Here is a 22,324-nt window from a genome sequence, read left to right on the forward strand (position 1 = left end):
CAGGCAGTGGATAACTTGTAGCCCGTTCATCTGGATACCTTTGCAGCACACGGCAAATCTCATTTCCTAAGGCCAGGAGCATCTGGTTTTATAATGCCAGTGTCACACTGAATGGCTTACTCTCATTATGGGATGGAAGCCAGTCCATGTAGCATAATGAATGAAGCATGCAGAAATTGGCATGCGTTTCAGGCAGGAAGCTTGCATTCCTGAGCTGTTCTTCTCTGAGTATTATTTAAGACTCCAATGGAGCTCGTTACAGATTATGGTGATTCTTTGTATAACTCCTAGTACAAGTACACAGCAAGTGTTTTCTTTATGTTTACTCTATTTGATAACCACACTGGCAAAGTATCCTCACTGACATTCATGAAACCATCCAGACTGGCATAGAGTGGGAATTCAATTTGAACTAAGGATCCCTCCCCAGACATGTATAAGAGGCCTTATGTTTGCAATAACCAACAATGGAAAGTGGTTAGATTTTTTAAATTCTTGTTTTTCCTACTGACATTTAGGATTTTGTGCAGTACTTACATACTAGAAGTAGCTAATTAATCAGAGAAGCAGAAAGCAGAATTGGATTCAGGAAGAAGAATGGGTTAGGAGAGATGGTGCATGATATTTCAACATTTAATATAGAAATCTCAAAACAGTAACAAAGCAACAAAAAGTATCATTTTTTTTTGGACAAAATATATAAACCACTCTAGGTGGTGCTTCAGAGCCCTGCCCTGTTAGAGGCTGCAGTCCTCAAAGTCATCCAGACCCTGACCCTCAGTAAGACACGCGGCAATCACTGATGTAAAACATCACCAAGGCCCAGTGGCACAGCTGAGCTGTGACAGACTCCAGAATTTTCTGTGCAGCTTTGATTACTGTCACTCTGAAAGGATGGAGTTGAAATGGACAAATAGACCCTCAAATGTAGTAAAGTGGATGAGGAGGCAGTTGTTGGAGGAGCAAGTGCGTAGATCTGATCCTGTCCATCAGGACCCTTTGATATGCAAAGCAGATTTGTTTTCTTTTGTTTTGTTTTGTTTTTGAGACAGAGTCTTGCTCTGTTGCCCAGGCTGGAGTACAGTGGTACGATCTCAGCTCACTGGAACCTCCACCTCCTGGGTTCAAGCAATTGTCTGCCTCAGCCTCCCAAGTAGCTGGGATTACAGGTGCCCACCACCACGCCAGGCAATTTTTTGTATTTTTAGTACAGACGAGGTTTCACCATCTTGACCAGGCTGGTGTTGAACTCCTGACCTTGTGATCCACTTGTCTCGGCCTCTCGAAGTGCTAGGATTACAGATGTGAGCCACCGCCCCCGGCCTGCCAAGCATGTTTGCAGCAAGATGCAAGGGAGTAAGTGAACATAGGGACCGTTAAAATTGGGCACTCCTGGATCACGAGGTCAGGAGATCGAGACCATCCTGGCTAACACGGTGAAACCCCGTCTCTACTAAAAATACAAAAAATTAGCCGGGCGTGGTAGTGGGCGCCTGTAGTCCCAGCTACTCGGGAGGCTGAGGCAGGAGAATGGCGTCAACCCGGGAGGTGGAGCTTGCAGTGAGCCGAGATCGCGCCACTGCACTCCAGCCTGGGCGACAAAGCAAGACTCCGTCTCAAAAAAAACAAAAACAAAAACAAAAACAAAAACAAAAAAAAAAAATTGGGCACTCCTGCAGGAGGTTAGGTGATTGTGGGCTTGACCATCATGCACTAGTGTGCTGGAACAAGAATGGATTTGTTGTCCTAGAAACAAGTAAATAAACAAAAGTGCAAATATTTGTTATCATTTAAAAGAATTGTAGAATTACTGACCGAATTACTTGAAGAGATGTTGGCATGAAAACTGTTGTGGATTGTAGGGCACATGAGAGCAATGGCTGTGCTTTTACTATTTTTATTGTTTTCTTCTTGCATGGTGAACCCAGGGAGTCACACAGTGCCCCACACGGACACAGCGGGAGTCCAGCATAAAAGGCAAAGCTAGAAAATTTTCAGGTATTAGAGAGCTAAGTGGGTTGCTTATGATCCAATACATAGATTCTATAACTCTGAATACTCTTCCAACTATTTGAAATAGAAGCACTGGGTGGAACATTATAGCCAGCAAAATAAACCAAGAAGTAGTAGAGTATACCTCAAAACCAATTCTTGGCAATTCTGGCAGTCATAAATAAGATTGATACAGGCGATATATAAATAAAGATGACAAGGCATAGCGAGTGATCCTGCCTCACCCCTGCCACCGAGAACTCCCTGTTAGGTGTCCAATTTTTCTGGGTTCCTTAAGAACAGCAAGAGATTCTTATTTTTATATTATGCCATCCGGTTTTCATGATACCAATTTTTTTTTTAAACACTATGCTTACAAAACAAGACCTGTGTGCAAACTTCACCCAGCAGGTAGGCAGCTAACTGCCACCGTGACTTGGGTATCACCACTGATTTCAGGAATGTAAACCACCACACATAACATTATGCTCAGAACTAGAACCTTTCTGCGTAGACATTAGATCAAGCCTAGTAGAGCTCTTTTTCATTTTTTAAAACGTGTGTTGACAGGTAAGGACATGTCTCTGACCTCCAAATGTTACTATTTAATACTGTAATTATATAAACTTTCCTGGCACATCCCCTCCCCCCCCAATTACAACTACTTGTGTATTCACTCATTGTTTCCTTCCCTTCTTTGTTTATTCACTCATTTCCCTCTGGCCACCGAAGCTCAACAGACCATAGAATTGCTGTCCTGCTCCAAGACCAATGCATTTACCATTCACCATTAGTTGAATGGCTTCTCTTTAGTGCCAGGCACATTGTCTTGTTCTTTGGCATTTATAAGGACTTTCAGTTAATTTACAAATGCTTTCCACGGATTATGTCAGCTGATCTCACAGTAGCCCTGAGAAATGAGCAGAGTAACTATTTTCCTAGCCACTGGACAGGTAAAGAGACAGAGACTGAGAGGCGAGACCTCACGTCAGACCATGTGGCAGGACAGCTGCCACTCACCTGATTCCGTGTGGCTTGAGAGCCATGGAGCCAGAGTAGCACTTGGGTCCTGGCAGGGCTGAGCCCTTCACCTAAACTCACACAGTCCTTGCCTGTGGAACATGGGGTGCCCCTGCAAGGGTGTGATACTAAATTAAGCCTTGGACTGGATGCATGAAATCCATTTAACTCTCAGATTCTCTTTTTCTACAATCATCCCATCATTTTATGGCTTATGGAGCATTTTATCAAATGCTATAAAAATATCATCAACTTTTCAAAAAGCAATTTCCATCTTATACGTTTGCACCTCTCACCTGTTATAAAACTACATATTAGACATGATATGTTATAAACAGTAGTTTCAGGTGGTATGGGCCTGGAAATTCTTTTCCATCAAACCTACTTATGTGAAGTTCTACTGGGGATCAGTCACCATTTGTACCAGGAATTAAAGTTTATGAAAGACATGAGAAGGATTGGTAGTAGTTTTCTGATTCTGAGCTTGGCTCTAAGAAAGCAGTGCTTTCCTTTCTATCCCTCTTTTTACCTCATCCTTGCCAGAAACAGTCTTATATAACACCTGCCAGCCTCCCCACAACACAGCTCTGAATTTATTTCCCAGCATTGTACAGGGCTGATTTTCCCCTTGTATATCCCAGGTTCATCTCCATGATATTTGCTCTATCTGAAATCTCTTTCCTTCCTTCTTCCTTCTTTATTCCTTTCTACTCTCTTCTCCCCACTCCTCTCCTTTCCTTCCCCATTTCCCTTACCTCCTCATCTCCCGTTCTTCTTATAAATTTGCCATGTTCTTTTCCATATTCCTGGACTCTAAACATTTTTTTAATAATTTCTTCTAATTGGAAATACAAGTAGAAAACAATAAGGCCAGCACAGTATTTTTGTAGCCCATGTGAATGCTGTTCGATTTTACAGATGAGAATGACCTAATGCTCTCAGCTTGAAATCCATGCCTTGCTTACAGACCCCCGCTACAGTAGAAAAACTAATACATCTATATGAGATCCTTGATTGTTGCATTTTCAATTTGCTACCTGATTTATCAGACAGATATAATAGTATGTGTTTAACCAGACAGCTTTCAAGTAACTCGACGGGAAAGGAGGAGTTTCTATGCATCTGCTGTTTAAAGTTAGCAGTCACTCCCACTTTAATTTTTTTTTTAACTTCTGATCAGTTCATTTATGATGATGTTGGGAGACTCCCAAGATATGAGTTCAAATCTAACATGAAAAGGATGCTAAGGATAGGGGCTGCAGGGAGGATGGTGAAGCAGACATGTTTGCGTACTTCAATGATGGATTGTGGCTTACTTGATTTCCAAGTTACTCTCCAGCTAGGGTGGCCACAGCCAGCTGTGGGTGTCCAGGCTGCCGGCTCTGGTAACCCGGCCTGTCTTCCCTTTCAGTGTGGCACCGTGGACCAGGGCCTGTACGTGAACCTGACCGAGAGAAATCTGCAGGATGCTCAGAAGTTCATTCTGATGCATGAAGTGGTACAGCCAGTGACCACAGTGCCCTCCTTCATGGAGGACAATAGCCGCTTTTCCCACGTGGCGGTCGACGTGGTGCAGGGCAGAGAAGCGCTCGTCCACATCATCTATTTGGCCACAGGTAGGAGCTCTGGCCCCCTCTGAGGGGTTTTCTACCATCTTCTGATTTTGTGTTTTAGATTTAGATTCTAAACATGCAATTTCAATTTCAAGCTTTATGCCTGCTGTCTCTTTTTGCAACCAGCAAAACCCGCGATGCTCACTTATCTTCCTCAGCCTCTGTGCCTCTTTTTGGAAATCTCAATCTATTTTCACTATATTGGTCATAACTTTAATTGGAAAGACAATGGCTTGTTTCTTTGCTATTATTCCTCAACTATTCATAAAATAAGTCTTTTCTTGGCAAGACCATTTTAATTTGGATAATTTAAGACAAAGGTATGCTTTGTTGGAAGATGTTGTTGGGTGAAATATTATCTTGGGATTGTCATGGTGATTTCTCATTTGTTCAAAAACAGTGCCTTCAGCAAAATATTTGCGTGGATGGTGGTACATGGCAGTGTTCAAAGAATATGTTTTGGGGCATAAATAATGGAACATTTACAGCAAATGTAGGCAGTGATACTTTCAAATTACAAATAACAATTAGGTCTCCAGTTTCCAAAGCAACTAGAGTGTAGAAAGCATGTTCCATCGCAGTTCATTACACAGACGGCTCTGGGTGTGTGAGGCCAGCTGTAGGGACCTGGCTGAGCTCTGTGGACTTGTCCTTCTCTTTCCTGCCTTCAGATTCCCATACAGAGCCATCTCACGGTGGAGTCTGCCCCTCCCCATTCTTTGTCCAGTGTTCTGTATAATTGTCATTTCTCATGGAGCACGATTACTGTTTTTGTTGCTGATAATAATATATATTTTTTTCTTCAAAGAACTTCTCAATTCCTAGTTACATATTTACCACATATTTACCAGTTAGTTTTTTTTTTTTCCATGAAGTTACTACTATCTACTGAACCTTTACTATTTGTGGAGTTCATTTGAAGCACTGGGAAGGAAACTGGTGAACACATAGGCATCACTTGCCCTGCTGGACCTTACGTTCTAGTGGGGACAGCAGATAATAAACAGAGCAGTCAGTAAGACGCCAGGAAGGTGACGGCGAGCAGACACAGCAGATGCGCAGAGACAGCCCAGCAAGCTCCTGCATTTGCTAGTTAGCATTGATCTCCGCCAGGAGGTGATGATGAAGCTGAGCAGGGACTGAGCAGGCAGGGCCAGCCCTGCATCCATAAGGGAAACAACCAATGAGCCAGATGTGAGACTGGCCAGTGGCAGGCAGTGCCACTGAGTGGTCAGGTAAGGTAAGGACAGATGTGACCACTGAGTGGGCAGATGGAGGCCACAGCTGCTCCTCAGGGCCAGTCTGTGGGAAGAGGAGGAACTGGAGAGGAGGAAGAGCACTGGCCGAAGTTAGACGGAACCAGCTGCTTAAGGCATCTCCTCTAGAAGCTTTTCAGGGAAGGGAAATGGAGGATTGATGAGTTATCTGGAGGGGATGGGAGGTCAAGGAAAGGATTTTGTTCATTTTTGTTTGTGTTAAGAGAAAGGAAGGAATTACCATTGCACTGTCTTCTTGTTTATGAGACTGCAGACAGGATTGTTTCTCTTTATTCTGTCATGTATTTCCTTAATTTTCCCCAGGGTACCCGGCACAGAATAGGTTTGTGGGATGAATGAACTGGACCTTTCCATAAGAGTTCCTATAAATGTCCAGGCTGATGACACAGAGAATAGGGCCATCTTCTTCCAATTCTAGGAGGCAGTTGAGGACTTCATTAGTACCTTGGGAGTGGGAGGGATTTTGATGGGGGTTGAGGCTATTCTTGAGTAGACCTGAATGGGTCAGTGAAGAGCAGCCTGAGGTCTCAACCTGAGCCTTTGGACGTACTCCCCACGTAAGTCCAAGTAGGTCATGTTTGCTTCTCTTGTGTTTATAATGATCTGTAGTGAACTTCTGAGGATTTCTGATGAAACTCCTCTATTTTTACTTTGATGAGTGTCTTAGTCAGTTGCTACAACAAATTACCACAGACTGGGTGGCTTAAACAACGGAAATTTATTTCTCATGGTTCTGAAGGTTAGAAGTCTAAGATCATGGTGGCTGATGACTCATTTCCTGGTGACGGCCCTGTTACAGGTTTGCAGATGGCTGCCTGCTAGTTGTGTCCTCACAGAATGAAGAGAGATCTTCTCTCCTATGTCTCTTCTTATAAGGACACTCATACTGTTCCTAAGGGCTCCAATCCTAATGACCTAATCACCTCCCCAAAGCCCCGTCTCCTAATTACATTTCATGGGGGATTAGGGCTTCAACATATGAATCCTGGGGGGACACAAACATTCAGTCCATAGCTACAAGCAACTTCTTCTACCATTGTTTAAAACCACTATTTAAAAGTTTCTAGAAACTTGCTTGCACATGTCTGTTTTGAATGATAGCATGATTGGACTGCTGCTCCCAACACCCTCACCCCCACACCGTGTTGAGAGTAGCTCAGGACTCAGCTGCCGCAGGGATTCCAGACCATCTGATCCTGTCTGATGTGCAGATCTGATTCCGATATTGATATACTATGTGCCATTTGGCAAATGCATTTCGCAGAGATTCGCTTTATTGTTTCACAAACCTGATTTTTGGCTTTTCTTTTGATCTACTGCCTGTGTACAAATTGAATTGTGTTGTACATGTACATCAAGATACTGTTAATTTGAATCACAAGTTGGGATTATGGGTAAAGATGCCATATATAGAACTCTTTGACAGTTTCCATCTCTCACTAGTTGGATTGTTAGTTAAACTTAAGAGGAGGAGAACTTTGTAGTGGGTGAAGGTACTTTCCAGCAGAAAACAGCCATAGATACCCGGGGCCCAACACAAACCCTGCTCCAAACCATATGCAGTGACCCAGGGCAGGTACAAAAGCAGTTCTACTGAAAAGTGAATTACCAGAAAGCATTTCAGCTTGTTTAGACTGGCTTGACAATTTTAACTGAACAACCTCTATAATTACATATTTCATGTCTCAACTAACTTGTGGATCTTTTCATTTACTCTTATAGCACTATTTAATATATTTTGAAGGAGATATAGTCTTTTTATCAGATTTTAATTAAGAATGATATTTAGTTTTAAGGGATATTTTTTTTTAACATATAGTCTTTCTGTGCAAGGAATTGAATACTGGAAGGTATAATAATATACATTTTAATTCAACCCTCTAAGAGCCAAAAAACCCCCAACAAGTAGAAATGTTAAAGATTAGAGATTTTGACATTTTGAATTCAAAAGGCTGATGTTTTTCCGATCTCTTATTTATAACTAGCCCCAGTAGTTACATCAAGGCAAACCAGGGAAATTCATCTCATTTGATTTTAAAACTGATATAGAGGCGGGAGGGATAAAGAGAGATTGATTAATGGGTACAGATATAGACATAGATAGAAGTGAGACCTGGTGTTCAATAGATCAGTATGGCGACTATAGTTAACATTAATTGATTGAATATTTGAAAAAAATCTAGAATAATTCAGATATTTCTAGAGTAAAGAAAACATAATATTTTAGGTGATGGATTTCTCAATTACCGTGATTTGATTATATGAATGTATCTAATTATCACATCTACCTTGAAAATATATATATCTAATATGTTTCAATTAAAACAATTAAAAAGGTAAATCTAAAAAAGAATCTGATATTGAGCACACATGCTAGAGTCCTTTCAGTCTGGGTGCACTTGCTATACCATATCCAGGAGTTAAATGAATTATCAACTGATAGAGCATGGGTAAGACATTCATAACTAATGAATGTGAAGCTAGAGTCCTTCCTACCTTACTTGCAGACTCAGTTTGATATCCTTCCAGGCTTGGGAATCCAGGTTTGGTGGTAGGTGTATTTTCTTTTACTTTGATTTTACATGAACACATGCAAATGGGAGGAAACCAGCCAATGGCTGTTTGAAAAGTCAGTTTATTTTATTTGTCCATATTGTCTACAGATCCATGTGAGCTAGACTCCTCTTGCTGGTGTAGTTCATCTGCGTCTTGCCTCTTTGGTGGCATTTCCCACTGCTGCCACTACGCTGAGTCAGCAGTCTTCCCCAGATACATTCTGGGTCCATTTTCATGCTACTGCCCTGTATCTCTCCTGGTGTCCATCCACCCAGGGCCAGGCATGTTATCTGAATCATGACTGTGCTAATATTTTATAAGTTGGTTTTTGAAGATTTTCTCAGAGCCAGAGTCAAGTGGAAATGGTAGAATATTTATGACTGGAGTTCTGTTAGTGACGAAGTCTCATATGCTATTGAGTTCTCTACAAAGACAAAATTAAGGTCATGCTGAGCAATCAGGTATTCTGGGAGTTTCTCCCTTACTTGACTTGGAAACACCTCTCCGCTGGCTCTTCCCCACCACTGTGACAGTCCCTCACAGTCCCACATGCACTCCTGGTCCAGATATGTGGCTGCCGCTGTGGGCTTTTTCCACAGCCTGGCCATGGTTGTTCTAATTCTATGCTCCCTCCCCCACAATGCCATTCAGTCTTGGGCTTTCTATTCTCCCTTCTAGGACGAGATATATCATTTTTATTTTCACTTTAACTCAATTCTAGTGTTTAGAAAAGCATTTGAACCTTAAATTGTATATAATCTTAAAATGTTCTAAGCTTAGATTGTGGCAATAATTGCACAACTCAGAATATACTAAAAATCAGTGGGTGAATTTTATGGCATGCAAATTATATCTCAATAAATATGTATTTTAAAAGGAATGTGATCTCTTTTTGTGTTATATTTTATAAATTGTTTTAGTTAGAGGATAATTCATAAACATTTATATAAAAACACATATCAGGCACTAAAGAAATGTAAAGGAAGAAGATATACACACACACATTTTGAATCATTGTTTTTCATTTCAAACTTGCAAAATTTTACATAGAAAAATCAGGGGCAGCTAATAGATGAATATAAAGCAGGAAACATTCATATAGAGGTTTATATGCTTCTAGCTGCTGAACTCATGTGAGATTGTGCCATGTTTATCACCTCTGTTTCCTTCTCTTCCCCCAGCCCCAAGGTTAATTGTATTCTGGAATGAAATATTTATAGAAATCTCAAAAAATAGAGCTGGGCACAGTGGCTCACACCTGTAATCCCAGAACTTTGGGAGGACAAAACAGGAGAATCACTTGAGGCTAGAAGTTTGAAACCAGCATGGACAACATAGTGGAACTGCACATCTACAAACATTTTTAAAATTAGGCAGGTGTGGTGGTGAGCACCTGCAGTCCCAGCTACTCTGGAGGCTGAGTTGGGAGGATTGCTTGAACCTAGGAACTTGAGGCTGCAATGAGCTAGGATTGCACCATTGTACTCCAGCCTGGGAAGCAGAGTAAGATGCTGTCTCAAAAAGGAAAAAAAAATATGAAGGCTCAAGACCTTCAACAAAGAGGTAGCCTGGGCTGAGCTTCCTTCTCTGCATCCCTGTCCTGTCACTTCAGTCTACAGAAAAGCAAATGGAATAGAAGGAATCCCAGCAGGAGCAGGACATGTGCCACAAAGTTACTTTGCTTGGAAAAAAAGGGAGAGAAATGTAAATAAAGTCAGTACCCAGAGTTGAAATGATGAAAGAAACAAAATGAGATGAAAAGGAAGTTCACAGAGATAAGCGAATAAGTAGAAGATCAAAATGATGCGCTATTCTACTACAAGAGTAATAATTAAATTAGAACTTCATGGAAACAAAAACACAGCTAAAGCTTAGACACAGAGTAAATGTTTGCAGTGATTAAGGTGGAAAATGTAGAAATAAAATATAAGGTTTTAAATACGAAGGACCCACAAAGACAATGGACCACACAGAGTGATTGGTGTCTTTGAACCAAAGAACCCTGTCTGTGGAGCTAAAAACTTGTGCCCAAAGACACTACTGGAGAAAATTACCCTGCAATAAAGGAAGAATTGAGTCTGCAAATTTCAAAGCATACTGTATTTGTGCAATATTAATTCAGAATAAAGGAACACTAGCCAGGTAAGTTTTTAAATTCCAAGAATACAGAAATAATTATTTAGGTATTGAGGAGGAAAAAAAATAATAAAAATGAAAAAAAGTCACATGGTCTCAGGATACTCTGCAGCTGTATAAATCTGTGAAACATGGTTATACAATATTCTGAGAAAAAGAAAATGTGAATTGAGCATATTATACTCATCCAAGAATAAAAAAAAAACAGACACTCACAAAAATGAAAATCTCAAGGAATAGAAAACCAAAAATCTCCTTTACAAACATGAAATAAGACTAATTAGGGGCTAAATTCAGCCAAATGATGAGAGAAGGTTTGAGAAAGTAAAACCAATTGGAACACTCAATACCAGATTTCAAGTAGAACAATATATACACACATTAGAGGAAAAGAAATGTGACTCAAGAATGTTATTCTAGGCTAATCTTTCCATCAAAAATAAAGGTACATGGAAAATTTAGGGATAATGTATCTGTGATTCCTACTTCAAAAACAGACAACCTTGGCTGCTAGCCAAAGAAGAAAATCAGAACAAAAACCTCAGGAAAGACGTTGTGGAAAGAGGGCGAGTGAGGTGTTGGGGACCCATTTTACTATCTGAGGAAGAAGCAATAAGGTGTCACATGAGCTAAGGCTCTGGGGTGCAATGGAGCATAATGAGCTCAGACAACAGAGAAGGACCGCTCATTGGTCAGGTCGTAAGTTCAACCGCAGGTTCTCTCAGCCTTACTTGACCCTGAACCCTCGGCCATTTGCTCTGCCTCAGCTGCCCCCATGGCTGACAGATTCCTGGGCAGGACCAGGAGGTTCCTCCAGTTGATGCTGAGCAGCTGGTGGTCAGGCGTCTGTGGCGCTGTTGTTGCACCTGGGCTTGGATGAGATCGCACGCTTCTGGGAGTGGGATATGGCTTCTCAAGCAGGTGCTGGAAGAGCTGGTAGCTGCAGGCCAGAAGTGCAGGACGATGAACTCTCCATGAAGCAAGCCTCACCCAGAGGGATGTCGGGTATGGGCAGAACGCAACTGGTGAATTCCCCTTCCATTTTCACCTCCAGGCGGCTGTCCAAGGGCAGGCTTCTCATATATCCAAGCAGATGTCTCTTTCTGTTTCATCATAAAGGAAGAGCCCCATGGTAACAAATCATATAGCACCACTTCCTGCTCTTTCCTGCTCCGTATTCCTTTCCGTCACCACACAGCCCTGGGATTGCACCCCCAGTAATGCATTAGCACCGAATGCTTGAATCCTTCCCTCTGTTTTCTAGGCAACCACAGTAAGGGATCCAACAATGCCTGGAGTTCATTCAACCCTGTAGAGTTTCTAGGCTCCAGATGCAGGCAGGGATAGCTAATATGTGCCTTCTAGCTATGTTTAAAAATTCGGATTTTAATCTAAACATAATAATAATTACTGAAAGTTCTGTAAAGAAAAGAAGTTACATGATATGATGCATGTTTTCAAAGATTACTGTCTATACATCCTGGAGAATTAATCAGAGGACAATAAAAAGGGTAGAAGGAGGGTAAAATTTGGGGTACAATTTCTTTCTAAACCAACAGTACTGTATTGCTACAGGATCCGCCATTGTATAAAAATAAGCAGGCATTCTAGATGTCATTGCATTGTAACTGAGTAAGGAAGAGTAGGCTGGGGTCAAAGCTATTGAAGTCATCAAGGTGGTCTAGGAGGAGGTGAGCATGGCATGCTCAGCCAGAAGATAGGCAGATGTCACCCTCAATGAAGCAAACATTAGTTCTTAGGGGGACAAAAAATCTTATTTTTATTCAAATAGACATGGACTATACAAGCAAATATACAGTACAGAATATCTGTAGTAAAATTTCATGGGTGAGGGGACAATCAGGAAAAATGTGAGAAGCCTTCTTGTAGAAGTGATAATGGGAACACCTATCAGTTTGAGAAATGCTGCTCTTGGTTAATTTCTTGAAGAGAAGCTGACAGATGCAGCAGGTGTTTTGGAGGAGTGAGAGAATGGGTGCAATTAAGAATGACTCCTGATGTTTTTGGTTTGGACAGTTGATACTTCTTGTGGCCTTTGCTGAAAAGAAGACACTGGAGTTTTTGTGCCAAAATTCACTGGAGAGGGTTCAGCAATGGACAAGACAGACAGACACCCTGTCCTCAGGAAGCGTATATTTTTTTTTGGGGGGGGCAGAAGCAATAAAACAAGCAGTTACATTAAATGTTAAATAGGAAAAAACGAAACAGGAAGATGAGATGGGGGAGGCAGGGCTTTCAGTGGTAAGAAGAAACGTGCAATGTGCGGAGAGAAACAGGTCCATTAAAGTTGGAAGTTGTGCTGTTTTTCATGGAAAGTTGGGGTGCAGAGAGATTGGGGTGAGTTGAGGAGTAGATAGAGGTCAGGAAATAGATACCCATCTAGACAACTTCTTAATAGATGAGGGACTCTGAGGCTGGGAGTGAGATGGGGCAGGGGGTTGGGGGAGACAGCAGATTGAATCGAGTACCATGCGGGGTTGGCAAGGGCACTTTACCTGTGGGTGTCAGCAGACAGTTTTGCACCTGTCATGGGGAAATGCATCTGTAAATGTTTCTAGTCCTCCCTCTCCATCTCCACATGCTCACTGTCGCATCCCTTCCGGACCTCAGAGGAGCGTGTTTCTATCAATCCCATCCCCAATCTTCCAAGATGCAGACCTAGAACCTGGGCTGAGAGGCCAAGGGGAAGGAGAGGACTTGGCTGAGGGGCTGAGTTAGGCCTCAAAATAAAGCACCAAAGGGAACCAAGAGAGGGTGTGAGCTTGGGAAGGAGGTGTGACTGTGTGTGTTTGGTGGGGTGCCAGGGGGGTTGCCAATTGAGGAAAAACCAGCCACTGGAGAAGTGAGAAAGGCAACAACAGAATAGTTTCTAAGGGCAGCACCTGAAATCCATGCTGTTTAGTGCTTTTGAAGGGTATTAATACCAGGTAAAGATGGAATTCCACCTGTAAGGACTTTGGGGTTTTGGCACATGCAATTTTGACTGTTTTCAGTACAGGTTAGATCCTGTGAACCTATGACTCTGGCTTTTAAATATTTACTACTGCCAATGGGCATCATTTCACTGAGGAGGAAGAATGAGGGAGTAAGAAAGAGGGGTCCCCAAGTTGGGGAGGTTCTGAGGTGCACAAGGGTTGGGGGCAGAGGTCAGAATAACCTCAGGGAAAAAAGAGGAGCTGCCCCGATGTACCTGGGGGCCTGAGACTCACGCCTGTCACCTTCACTTAGCTTTGCCCTGAGCACCAAGGAGGAAGTGTAACCAGGGACCTCCCCTGTTCTCACTCTTCCCTTCCAAACTCATTTTAAGTACAGAGGAGTGCCTTTTTATGGTTGCTTGCTACGAATCATTTTTTAAACTCAGGAGATCAATATGACTTTCCAAATGAACTTGTAGAAAAAACAAAGGAACAATGTTCTATGTACTCTAGAAGTTTCTTCTGCAAGAGTGATAGTGGCCAACTAGCTCAACAAATGCTAAAATTCTGTTTCTAATTTTCTTTTCTCCCTGCAAATTTTTTTTTCTAGCACCTAATTTTCAAGGTTTTCAGGTTCCTATCTAAAAAAAGTAGGGCAAGGCTGAGTGAGGAACAGACCTTGACATTCCCTTTGTCCAACATACGTAAGACTTTAGAGACCCCAAGGATACCCTTCTGGGTACCAAAAATTAAGTTAATACATTTATGGCTGCCATCACTCCTGAGAATTATCTCACTCAATGTTTCTAAGCAATTTGCAACTATCTAAGTGTCAGGAACAAGTATTAGCTTGTGAAAAACTATCATGTTGGATTTTTTTTTTTTTTACATTCACTCCAAATTCTGTCCTCCTCACCAGAAATTATAAATCCAAACCAAGTCTGGACTTGCATTACGTGTGCTTCTTTATGTAAGGGGCTCCCATCAACTGAAGGGGGTACGTTACATAATTTGAGTGCTTATTTGATAACATTTAATGAATTTTTCATTTACTGAGGGAATAATTGCAGCAACCAATAGCAACTCAATTACCTGGTGGTGTGGGTTAAAGTGTGTTCCCAAAGAAGGTATGTTGAAATTCCTAACCCTTCAGTACCCTATTTGACCTTCTTTGGAAATAGGGCCTTTGAGCATGAGCATGTAATTAGTAAAGTCCAGATGAAGTCATACTGGAGTACAGTGGACCCTTAATCCAATATGACTGGTGTGCTTGTAAGATGAGAAAAGAGGCAAACCAGGAGAATGCCATGTGATAACATGGGCAGAGATTGGAGTGCACAAATGCAAGCCCAGGAACACCTGGAATGGACAGCTGCCCTCAGAAACTAGCATGAGACAAGAATTCCACCCAGATTCTTAAGAAAGTGTGGCTCTCCTGATACCTTGATTTCAGACTTCCAGCATCCAGAACTGTGAGCAAATACATTTCCGCTGCTTTAAGCCCACCAGAACATGGTACTTTATTGCAGCACCCCTAGGTTACTAATATACCTGGGTAGACTTTGCCACACTGCATCTGCTCTTACAGTCAAATTTAAAGAGTAGCCTGGCCTTCTCCTACTCCCTGAACTCCATGAACACAATTAGTTCTTTAGTATGAGTTTGTTTTAGGCCCGATTAAAATGAAAATATAGTGTTGACTATAATTTAGTATATGCCAAACCACTTAAAATGCTATAAAAACAACTAATTGTTTTGTTTGATTAAATGTGGGAGCATTAGTTCTTGTATTTTAATGTGTTTAGCTTTTAAACATGTTTTCTGAATATTTTTAGTAGCTGATGCCTGGTCTCCCAACCACAAAATAATATGAAGTTATAACCTATGAATTAGTAAATTTCCTAGTATGATGCAACCAACTTCATCTTCATGGAGCAGATAAATTTCCTGTTTTCTTCTTGGTCTCTTGCTTCCTCTCCGCCTTGCTTTGCTTTGGACCCACCTGAGGCAGGTGACTTTCCTCTCAGGTTTCACATGATTAGTATTGATTGGAAGTTGCCCTCAGTAGTAAAAATTGTGGTCTGTGGACAAAAAATACATAAGTAAATAAAATTGCTTATCTTTACCTTTTTTCATACGGATCCTGCCTGATACAAATTTTTGATATAACTCCTTCAGGTTTAATGGCAGTGGCTAGGAGATGAAGCACAGTGGATTCCTGTTCCCAAACCTGCTGTCCTCTTGCTTACACAAAAACCCAGTTAGGGTAGTATTGTTTCTTTTTGAGATGATGGTATTATAACTGCAAGGATTTTTCATAATCTTGATTCAGTGCCCCAGGTTTTCTTATTTTTTGCTAAGTCTAATCTCTACTTCTACAGAGGGACATTCAAACCATTTTCTACATGAAAGCTTCATGAGACATGTCTAATGTAGAACACGAGTTACTGGAGTATATAATGTAGACACAGGCTTAGGAATTTTTAACAGATATTTATCCTGGAAAATTCAGTTATGAGAAGACCCACTTGACTGCTAATTTGATGATGAATCTGCAAGCGTTTTTACAAAGGACTTTTCTAGTTGATGATAAGAACATAGGTCTTTATAGGTACTAAGGGCTTTCAATTAAATGGCTCCTCCATCTTCATCCATATCATTTGTTGTGGTAAAACATATTTTACAATCATTACCAACACTTTTTAACTATTATCTATACAGAATGCTGGCATGTCTTAAAAGAGAGCTTATTTGGCTGGGCACGGTGGCTCATGCCTGTAATCCCAGCACTTAGGAGGCCGAGGCAGGCGGATCATGAGGTCAGGAGTTGAAGACCAGCCTGGCAAACAGGGTGAAACCTGCCTCTACTAAAAATAAAAAAAGTAGCCGGGTGTGGGGGCATGTGCCTGTGATCCGAGATACTCAGGAAGCTGAGGCAGGAGAATCACTTGAACCCTGGAGATGGAGTTGCAGTGACCCAAGACTGCACCATTGCACTCCAGCCTGGGTTACAAAGCTAGGCTCCATCTCAAAAAAAAAAAAAAAAAAAAAAAAAAAAAAAAAAAAAAAAAGAGAGAAAAAAAAAGAAAGAGAGAGAGCTTATCCATTTTTTTTCCCCACTCAGGAGCTCACTTTTTTAAGACCCAAGTGTGCAAATTGAACATAACTGAAAGTGTTTCCTTTGTTCAATATATTCTGATGAGAATATTTTTAAACAAATATTTAAGAGCAGATTCTGCTGGTGATTTAACTTGGATAATGAGATTCTCGGTAGTTTTTTAAAAATTATTTTCTCCATAAGGAGCATTTACCAACTAAATTTTTTTTGAGGAATAAATCCAAGTTCTGTCACCATGAGACATCAATTTTGTTAGTTTTGAATGAGGCAGGCTGAAGGTTTCAATTTATCTGATGTACTGTCATGTAAATTCTAATTTATTATAAGTTCTGCCAAGGTGTTTATGGATATCAGAGATAGAACTGAAATTATACTGATAAATATGTAAAAATTAAGTCTTCGAAAGCCAATCCATTTCATCTGTTGGATGGTGATTCTTGACATGTGTCCCTGTGTGTCCATTTCCAGTATCCTCATGCTTAGTTTTAGAGTTATAATAGGGTGCTAAGGCTGGGTTCAAAGTCAAAATCCACATAACCCCAGTAACCTGTGAGATGCAGGATGTCTTTTAGGGTCACCTGGCAGCAGCCCAGGCCTGCAACTCCTAGGAGTGTCCTGGGATGCCCCAGTTTGGAAAGAGACAATGGAGATGAGCCTTGGTGGCTTCTCAGGACCTGCGTGGGACTCACCATGGTTGTGAACAAAGATGAACAAGTCAATCTTCAACGAAGGCCAAGTCAAGGCCCTGACTTCAGAAAATGCATATCAACAGAAAATACACATACATTTCCACCAGAATGAAGCCCTCCAAATATTCAGATGAGGCTATGTCAGGAACACAACCTGCCCTCATAGAACCTCAGGCATATTGGAATAGAGTCAACATCACTGTTTCCCACAGTTGTGTCTTTATACCTGCAATTAGAAGAACATCTGAAATGACTCCATCATTTAAAGCACTCATCTTGTCCTCTGCCTTCATTTTCTGTAACCTGCACCCTGAACTCAATTCTTTAGGGTAACCAGGTTCCAAAGAGACTTCAGCAGCCTATAACTGCCCCAGTTTTCTGGTTTCTAAGTAACTATGCATCTGGCCAAATAGGAAGAATTTAAGTACTGTCACTCCAATGAATCAACTGTGATCACTGCTGCTGCTATTTCTCTGAGTCAGTTTATGGGATTAATTCTGTTGTGTTGCTGGAGCAGTCCAGTTACAGTGGCACCCACATGCTGGGTAAGCATGGGCTTTATTATTGTCCCTATCTGATAATTCTATTTAAATTCTACCTGATTTCAATTAGATTATTTTGGCAGTGAGGAAATCCTTGGGTTATTTTAAGCAATGGGGTATATTTTAAGGATACATGTTTCTGCTGCCCCATCAGTGGTCACCCATCTGTGCATTCTTTAAGTCACATTCCTGAGAGGGAGAGTCTGACCTGACTACCAGATCACCATTATCCTGAATGTGCCACATGCTACAGGCTAGGCCACTTCTGAGGCTGCTGGTCAGCTGGCAGAGTGGCCATCCTTGGGTCGGGGCCAACCTCTGACACCATCAGCTTTGGGAATAGGAACTGGGTCACCTCTGCCAGAACTGGGGTCCCTTTTTTCAACAAGAGCAGGACAGCTAACCTCAGAGGGGACCCTGGGCTTCACACACAGTTCAACAAGGTGTTAAATAGGGTATTCAGAGGATGTGTTATTCTTGCATTGTTGTACAACATATTATCATATTCTTAGCGATTTCAAGCATCATACACTTATTAGCTCACAATTTCCATGGTCCTGGACCCCAGGCACTGCTTGGCTGGATCCTCTGTTCAGGGTTTCACTAGGCTGCAATCAGGATGCCAGCTAGGGCTGCAGTCTCATCTGAAGGCTTGACTAGTGAGGAGCCAGCTTCCAAGCTTATTCAGTTCATTAACAAAGTTTATTTCCTCATGGTGTTGACAGAGGGCCCCAGTTTTGTCCTGGCTGTTGGCAGAGTTTACTTTCACATCCTAAGACCACCTGCAGCTTTCCACTCATATCCTTCTTCAATGTGGCCACTTACTCTATGCAACCAGCAAGGAGAGCCTCTCTTCTCAGAGAGGCCCAGTCCTCCCTTTAGGGTTTTTCACTTGATTAAGTCAGGCTCATCCAAGATGATCCAGCTTTTGATTAACTTAAAATTAACTTATTTGTAATCTGACTTTTCTCTGCAGAATTCCTTCACTGTGGCCATGTCACATGATCTAATCACAGGAGTGACATGCTGTCATATTCATAGGTCTGGCCAATACTCACCAGAGAGGACTACACAGAAGATGAACACCAGGGGTTGGGAATGATAGGGACTGTTTTAGGAATCTGCCTATGGTAGGAGGTCTATTAGATGCCCTCTGTCTTACAGATGGCACCTCTTATTCTCATCCCCCCAAAACCCTCTAAATATGTTTTAATTTTGAAAGTTTAAAATTAAATGTAAAATGGTTTTCCTTGGAGCAAACAGCTAGGACTCCAATTACGAGGGCTGTTCCTATTTAAAGGGAGAAATTGTTCTGGTTTTAGCTGCACGAGTAATTACGTTGGTTATTTGCTCTACATCTAGTTATCCAGACCTGGCTGAAGTGCTTCCACCAAACAGAGTTATTTTCCATTTTCGCAAGTGCTCCATGAGCAAATGTCTATAATGAAAAAGAAAAATTCTGGAATGTAGAAGAGAAGGACAAAAGGAAGATGCCATATGTTGTATGGCATTCAAAGGGTAATTTCCCACTAACTGAAATCAAGTGAGTGAACAAACCAAACCCCTACCTGTCAGTGTTAAACGTGTAAGGGCCACCGCCATCTCTGCTTGCACCCCTCTAGCCATCTCTGCACTTTCTTTCTTTCCTTTCTTTGTACTGCCAATGGGATGGGTGTTCATTTCCTAACTGGAGGCATAAACATGTGCCTAACTGGAGGCAGAAATACAGGCAGTGAGGTGACTGCGTTTCTGTCCCAGGGCGTGCTGTGTCTCTGACACCCAGTTATTCAAGGACCACTGAGAGAATTTAAGGAATCCTGCAAGAAAAGAGTATCCACTGCTTGGGAGTAACTTGACCCTCCATGAACACACAGGATCTGGATGACCTTTGCAATTCCTTTGGGGATGCAGGGAGCAGAATTTTAGAACTCTACCACACCCCCGCTTGCTGCTGAATATTAGAATAATATATAAAATTGCTGTCACCTGGCCCACCACAGTCATTCTCTAAGCTGTGAAATCAGAAAACAAAATACTTCTTAGAACCATAAAATGTGGAATAATTTGATTCTGCTGTGATGTGTTAACAAATGGAATCTTTGCTCAGGGAGACCTCTCTGACTCCAAGCTCAGATCACCACCGAGCTGTCGTCTCTTATGCCTTCAAAGGTCTGTAGAGTAAAGCTTCCTATTATGATGTAGTCTAACATGAAGGACATGGTAGCAGAGACTTTCTGAAGGAGTGAGGTTGCTTGGGCTGTGTTTACTGGTGCAAAGTGGAAGCACAGCTAATCATAGAAGTCAAATTCCTTGTAGGATTTTTTTTCTGCCTTGGCTTTGAGTATCTGATGTTTTTATTTTGGATCTAAGCACATCCTGTCATCCTTGTTAACTTGTATAGATGGCCCCTGCCTGGCAATGATGACCAGCCATTACTAAGCACATTTAGGCCTTGACCTCTGTAATTAAATTCTAAAACAGACAGCAGTGCATTCTGAAGGACATGGAAGGAATGGGTGCATCCTCCAGTGCGTGATAAAATAGCAGTAACAATGGTGTTACAGACGAACTTTCCTCCAGGAGTTGTTACAAAGCAGAGTGACTGGAAGAAAAGGTACCTCACCACATCTTTTCAAAAAAGCCTTTGCAGAGAAGATGAGGATACCAAGATACCTTAAGGAACAGAAGGAAGATATTTAACATATCTGGGATTAAGAGAGGGTTGGGAGTAGGAAGTAAGGTGCAACTGTCAATATTGCAGTTCCCACCTGGAAGTCATTAGTGGAAACAAACTCGCCTCAAATCTCCCAGCAAATTAACACTTAGAACATTTCCTTTCACCAGAATGTCTGCAGTAAGCTGTAATTTACAGCGGTGCAATTATTGACAATGGCCAAGTCTAACTGCATACTTGTCCCAGGCATGGGAAAAACAGTATTTGTCACTTGCAGAGATGTAACATCAGAATTACTTTTATTTTGGTTGTTTCAAAACACAGCCTAAAAATCTGCTCCGTTATTTATTGGTTTATAATATTTTCATCTCTCTTTCCTTTTTGAAACCTAGAGAAGTCCAACACTACGTTTCTTAAGTATGGTATTTTCTGGTGTTTAAACAGAATTGTTACCAAAGGATGCTGTGGAGTTTCATAATGTTATGTTTTCATAATTTTAAGAAAGGAATGATGTTTTGTGCTGTGTCCGCTAGGGGCAATGCTGTTCCTACATGATCCTGTCTTACTCATCAGATCAACATTTCCTTGGAGAAGCTGAGGACATGCAATGTGTTAATGAGACCTTGTTTGAAGAATCAAAGGAGCCTGTCATTAACCAGCCCTCTTGCAATGATACCAATGCTTGTGTCCCTCCAGATTGAAAATAAGTTGAAACCTAATTCCCAATGCGAGGGTATCTGGAGGTGGAGCCTTTAGGAGGTGATTAGGTCATGAGGATGGATTCCTCATGAATGGGATTAGTGCCCAATAGAAGAGATCCCAAAGAGATCCCTCACCTCTTCCACTATGTGAGACACAGAAGGAAGGTGTCATCTGTGAGGAACTGGCTGTGACCAGACATCAAATCTGCAGGCACCCTGATCTTGGACTTCCCAGGCTTTAGAACTATGAGATATAAATCTCTGTTGTTGATAACCCCCCCAGTCTATGGTATTTTGTCATAGCACCCTGAATGGACTAAAGATCCTCCTAAAGTTGAGAATATCTGAAATTATAATTATATAGCCAGTTATTCTTCTAGACCAAAAAAAAAAAAATCCGGGTGAAGAAAACAACTTTCCCTGTTTGGAATTTTCTGACTGTAGTAAGTGCAAAATAAATGCTGAATGAATGAGTTATTGGAAAGCAGCAAGCCATCTGTCCCTATGTGCATTCATCCTTTCTTCAGATCTTCAACAGTGCCATTTCATTATTTTGACTAATCCCAAAACAGAAACAATATGGAAACAGCAGTAAAGAGCTTTTGATTTTTTTTTCCCATTTAAGAGCAATCAACACACGTTTAATAAGTTTCTGACCAAGAGAACACTTATCACCAGATTCTGGATTTTGAAGGCTGTGAAAGCTCAGCTATGTTTGAAAGTTTTAAACCATTTTGAGATTAAAGCATTGTTTAGAAGGGCATTTCTTGCTACCTATAACCACTGTGTTTCAACTGAGTATAATGAATCTTGTTAAATACATAGTATGTTTCTTTGAGGAATTAAAATTGAGAGAAAGGAAAGGAAAATTTGCTCAAGAAACTGAAGATTTCTTTCTTATAACCAGAAAATATGTGTTAAGAATTGTTCTCATGTGTAACTAAAATATTGAGCATTATTGTCTGAAATTAGTAAAAAATCCTTTAAAGTGATCTTCAGTTATGCCAGGTAGAATTTGATTTCTACACCCCCAGAACAGTTTAGAGGTTTCTGTAGGCTTCAGTTTTCAT

General features: G+C 41.2%; 1 protein-coding gene across 3 annotated transcripts in view; it reads left to right on the top strand.

Moving 5' to 3' along the window:
• Positions 1-22,324, top strand: part of SEMA5A (semaphorin 5A) — a 512,105-nt gene that overhangs the window by 346,125 nt on the left and 143,656 nt on the right. For all 3 annotated transcript variants that reach the window (XM_031003381.3, XM_055367948.2, XM_055367947.2), the window contains one exon: positions 4,424-4,628. In XM_031003381.3, the coding sequence (XP_030859241.2) occupies positions 4,424-4,628 (205 nt within the window). The remainder of the gene's footprint in view (positions 1-4,423; positions 4,629-22,324) is intronic.

Source organism: Gorilla gorilla, chromosome 19 (assembly GCF_029281585.2).
Source record: "Gorilla gorilla gorilla isolate KB3781 chromosome 19, NHGRI_mGorGor1-v2.1_pri, whole genome shotgun sequence".
Taxonomy (NCBI): domain Eukaryota; kingdom Metazoa; phylum Chordata; class Mammalia; order Primates; family Hominidae; genus Gorilla; species Gorilla gorilla.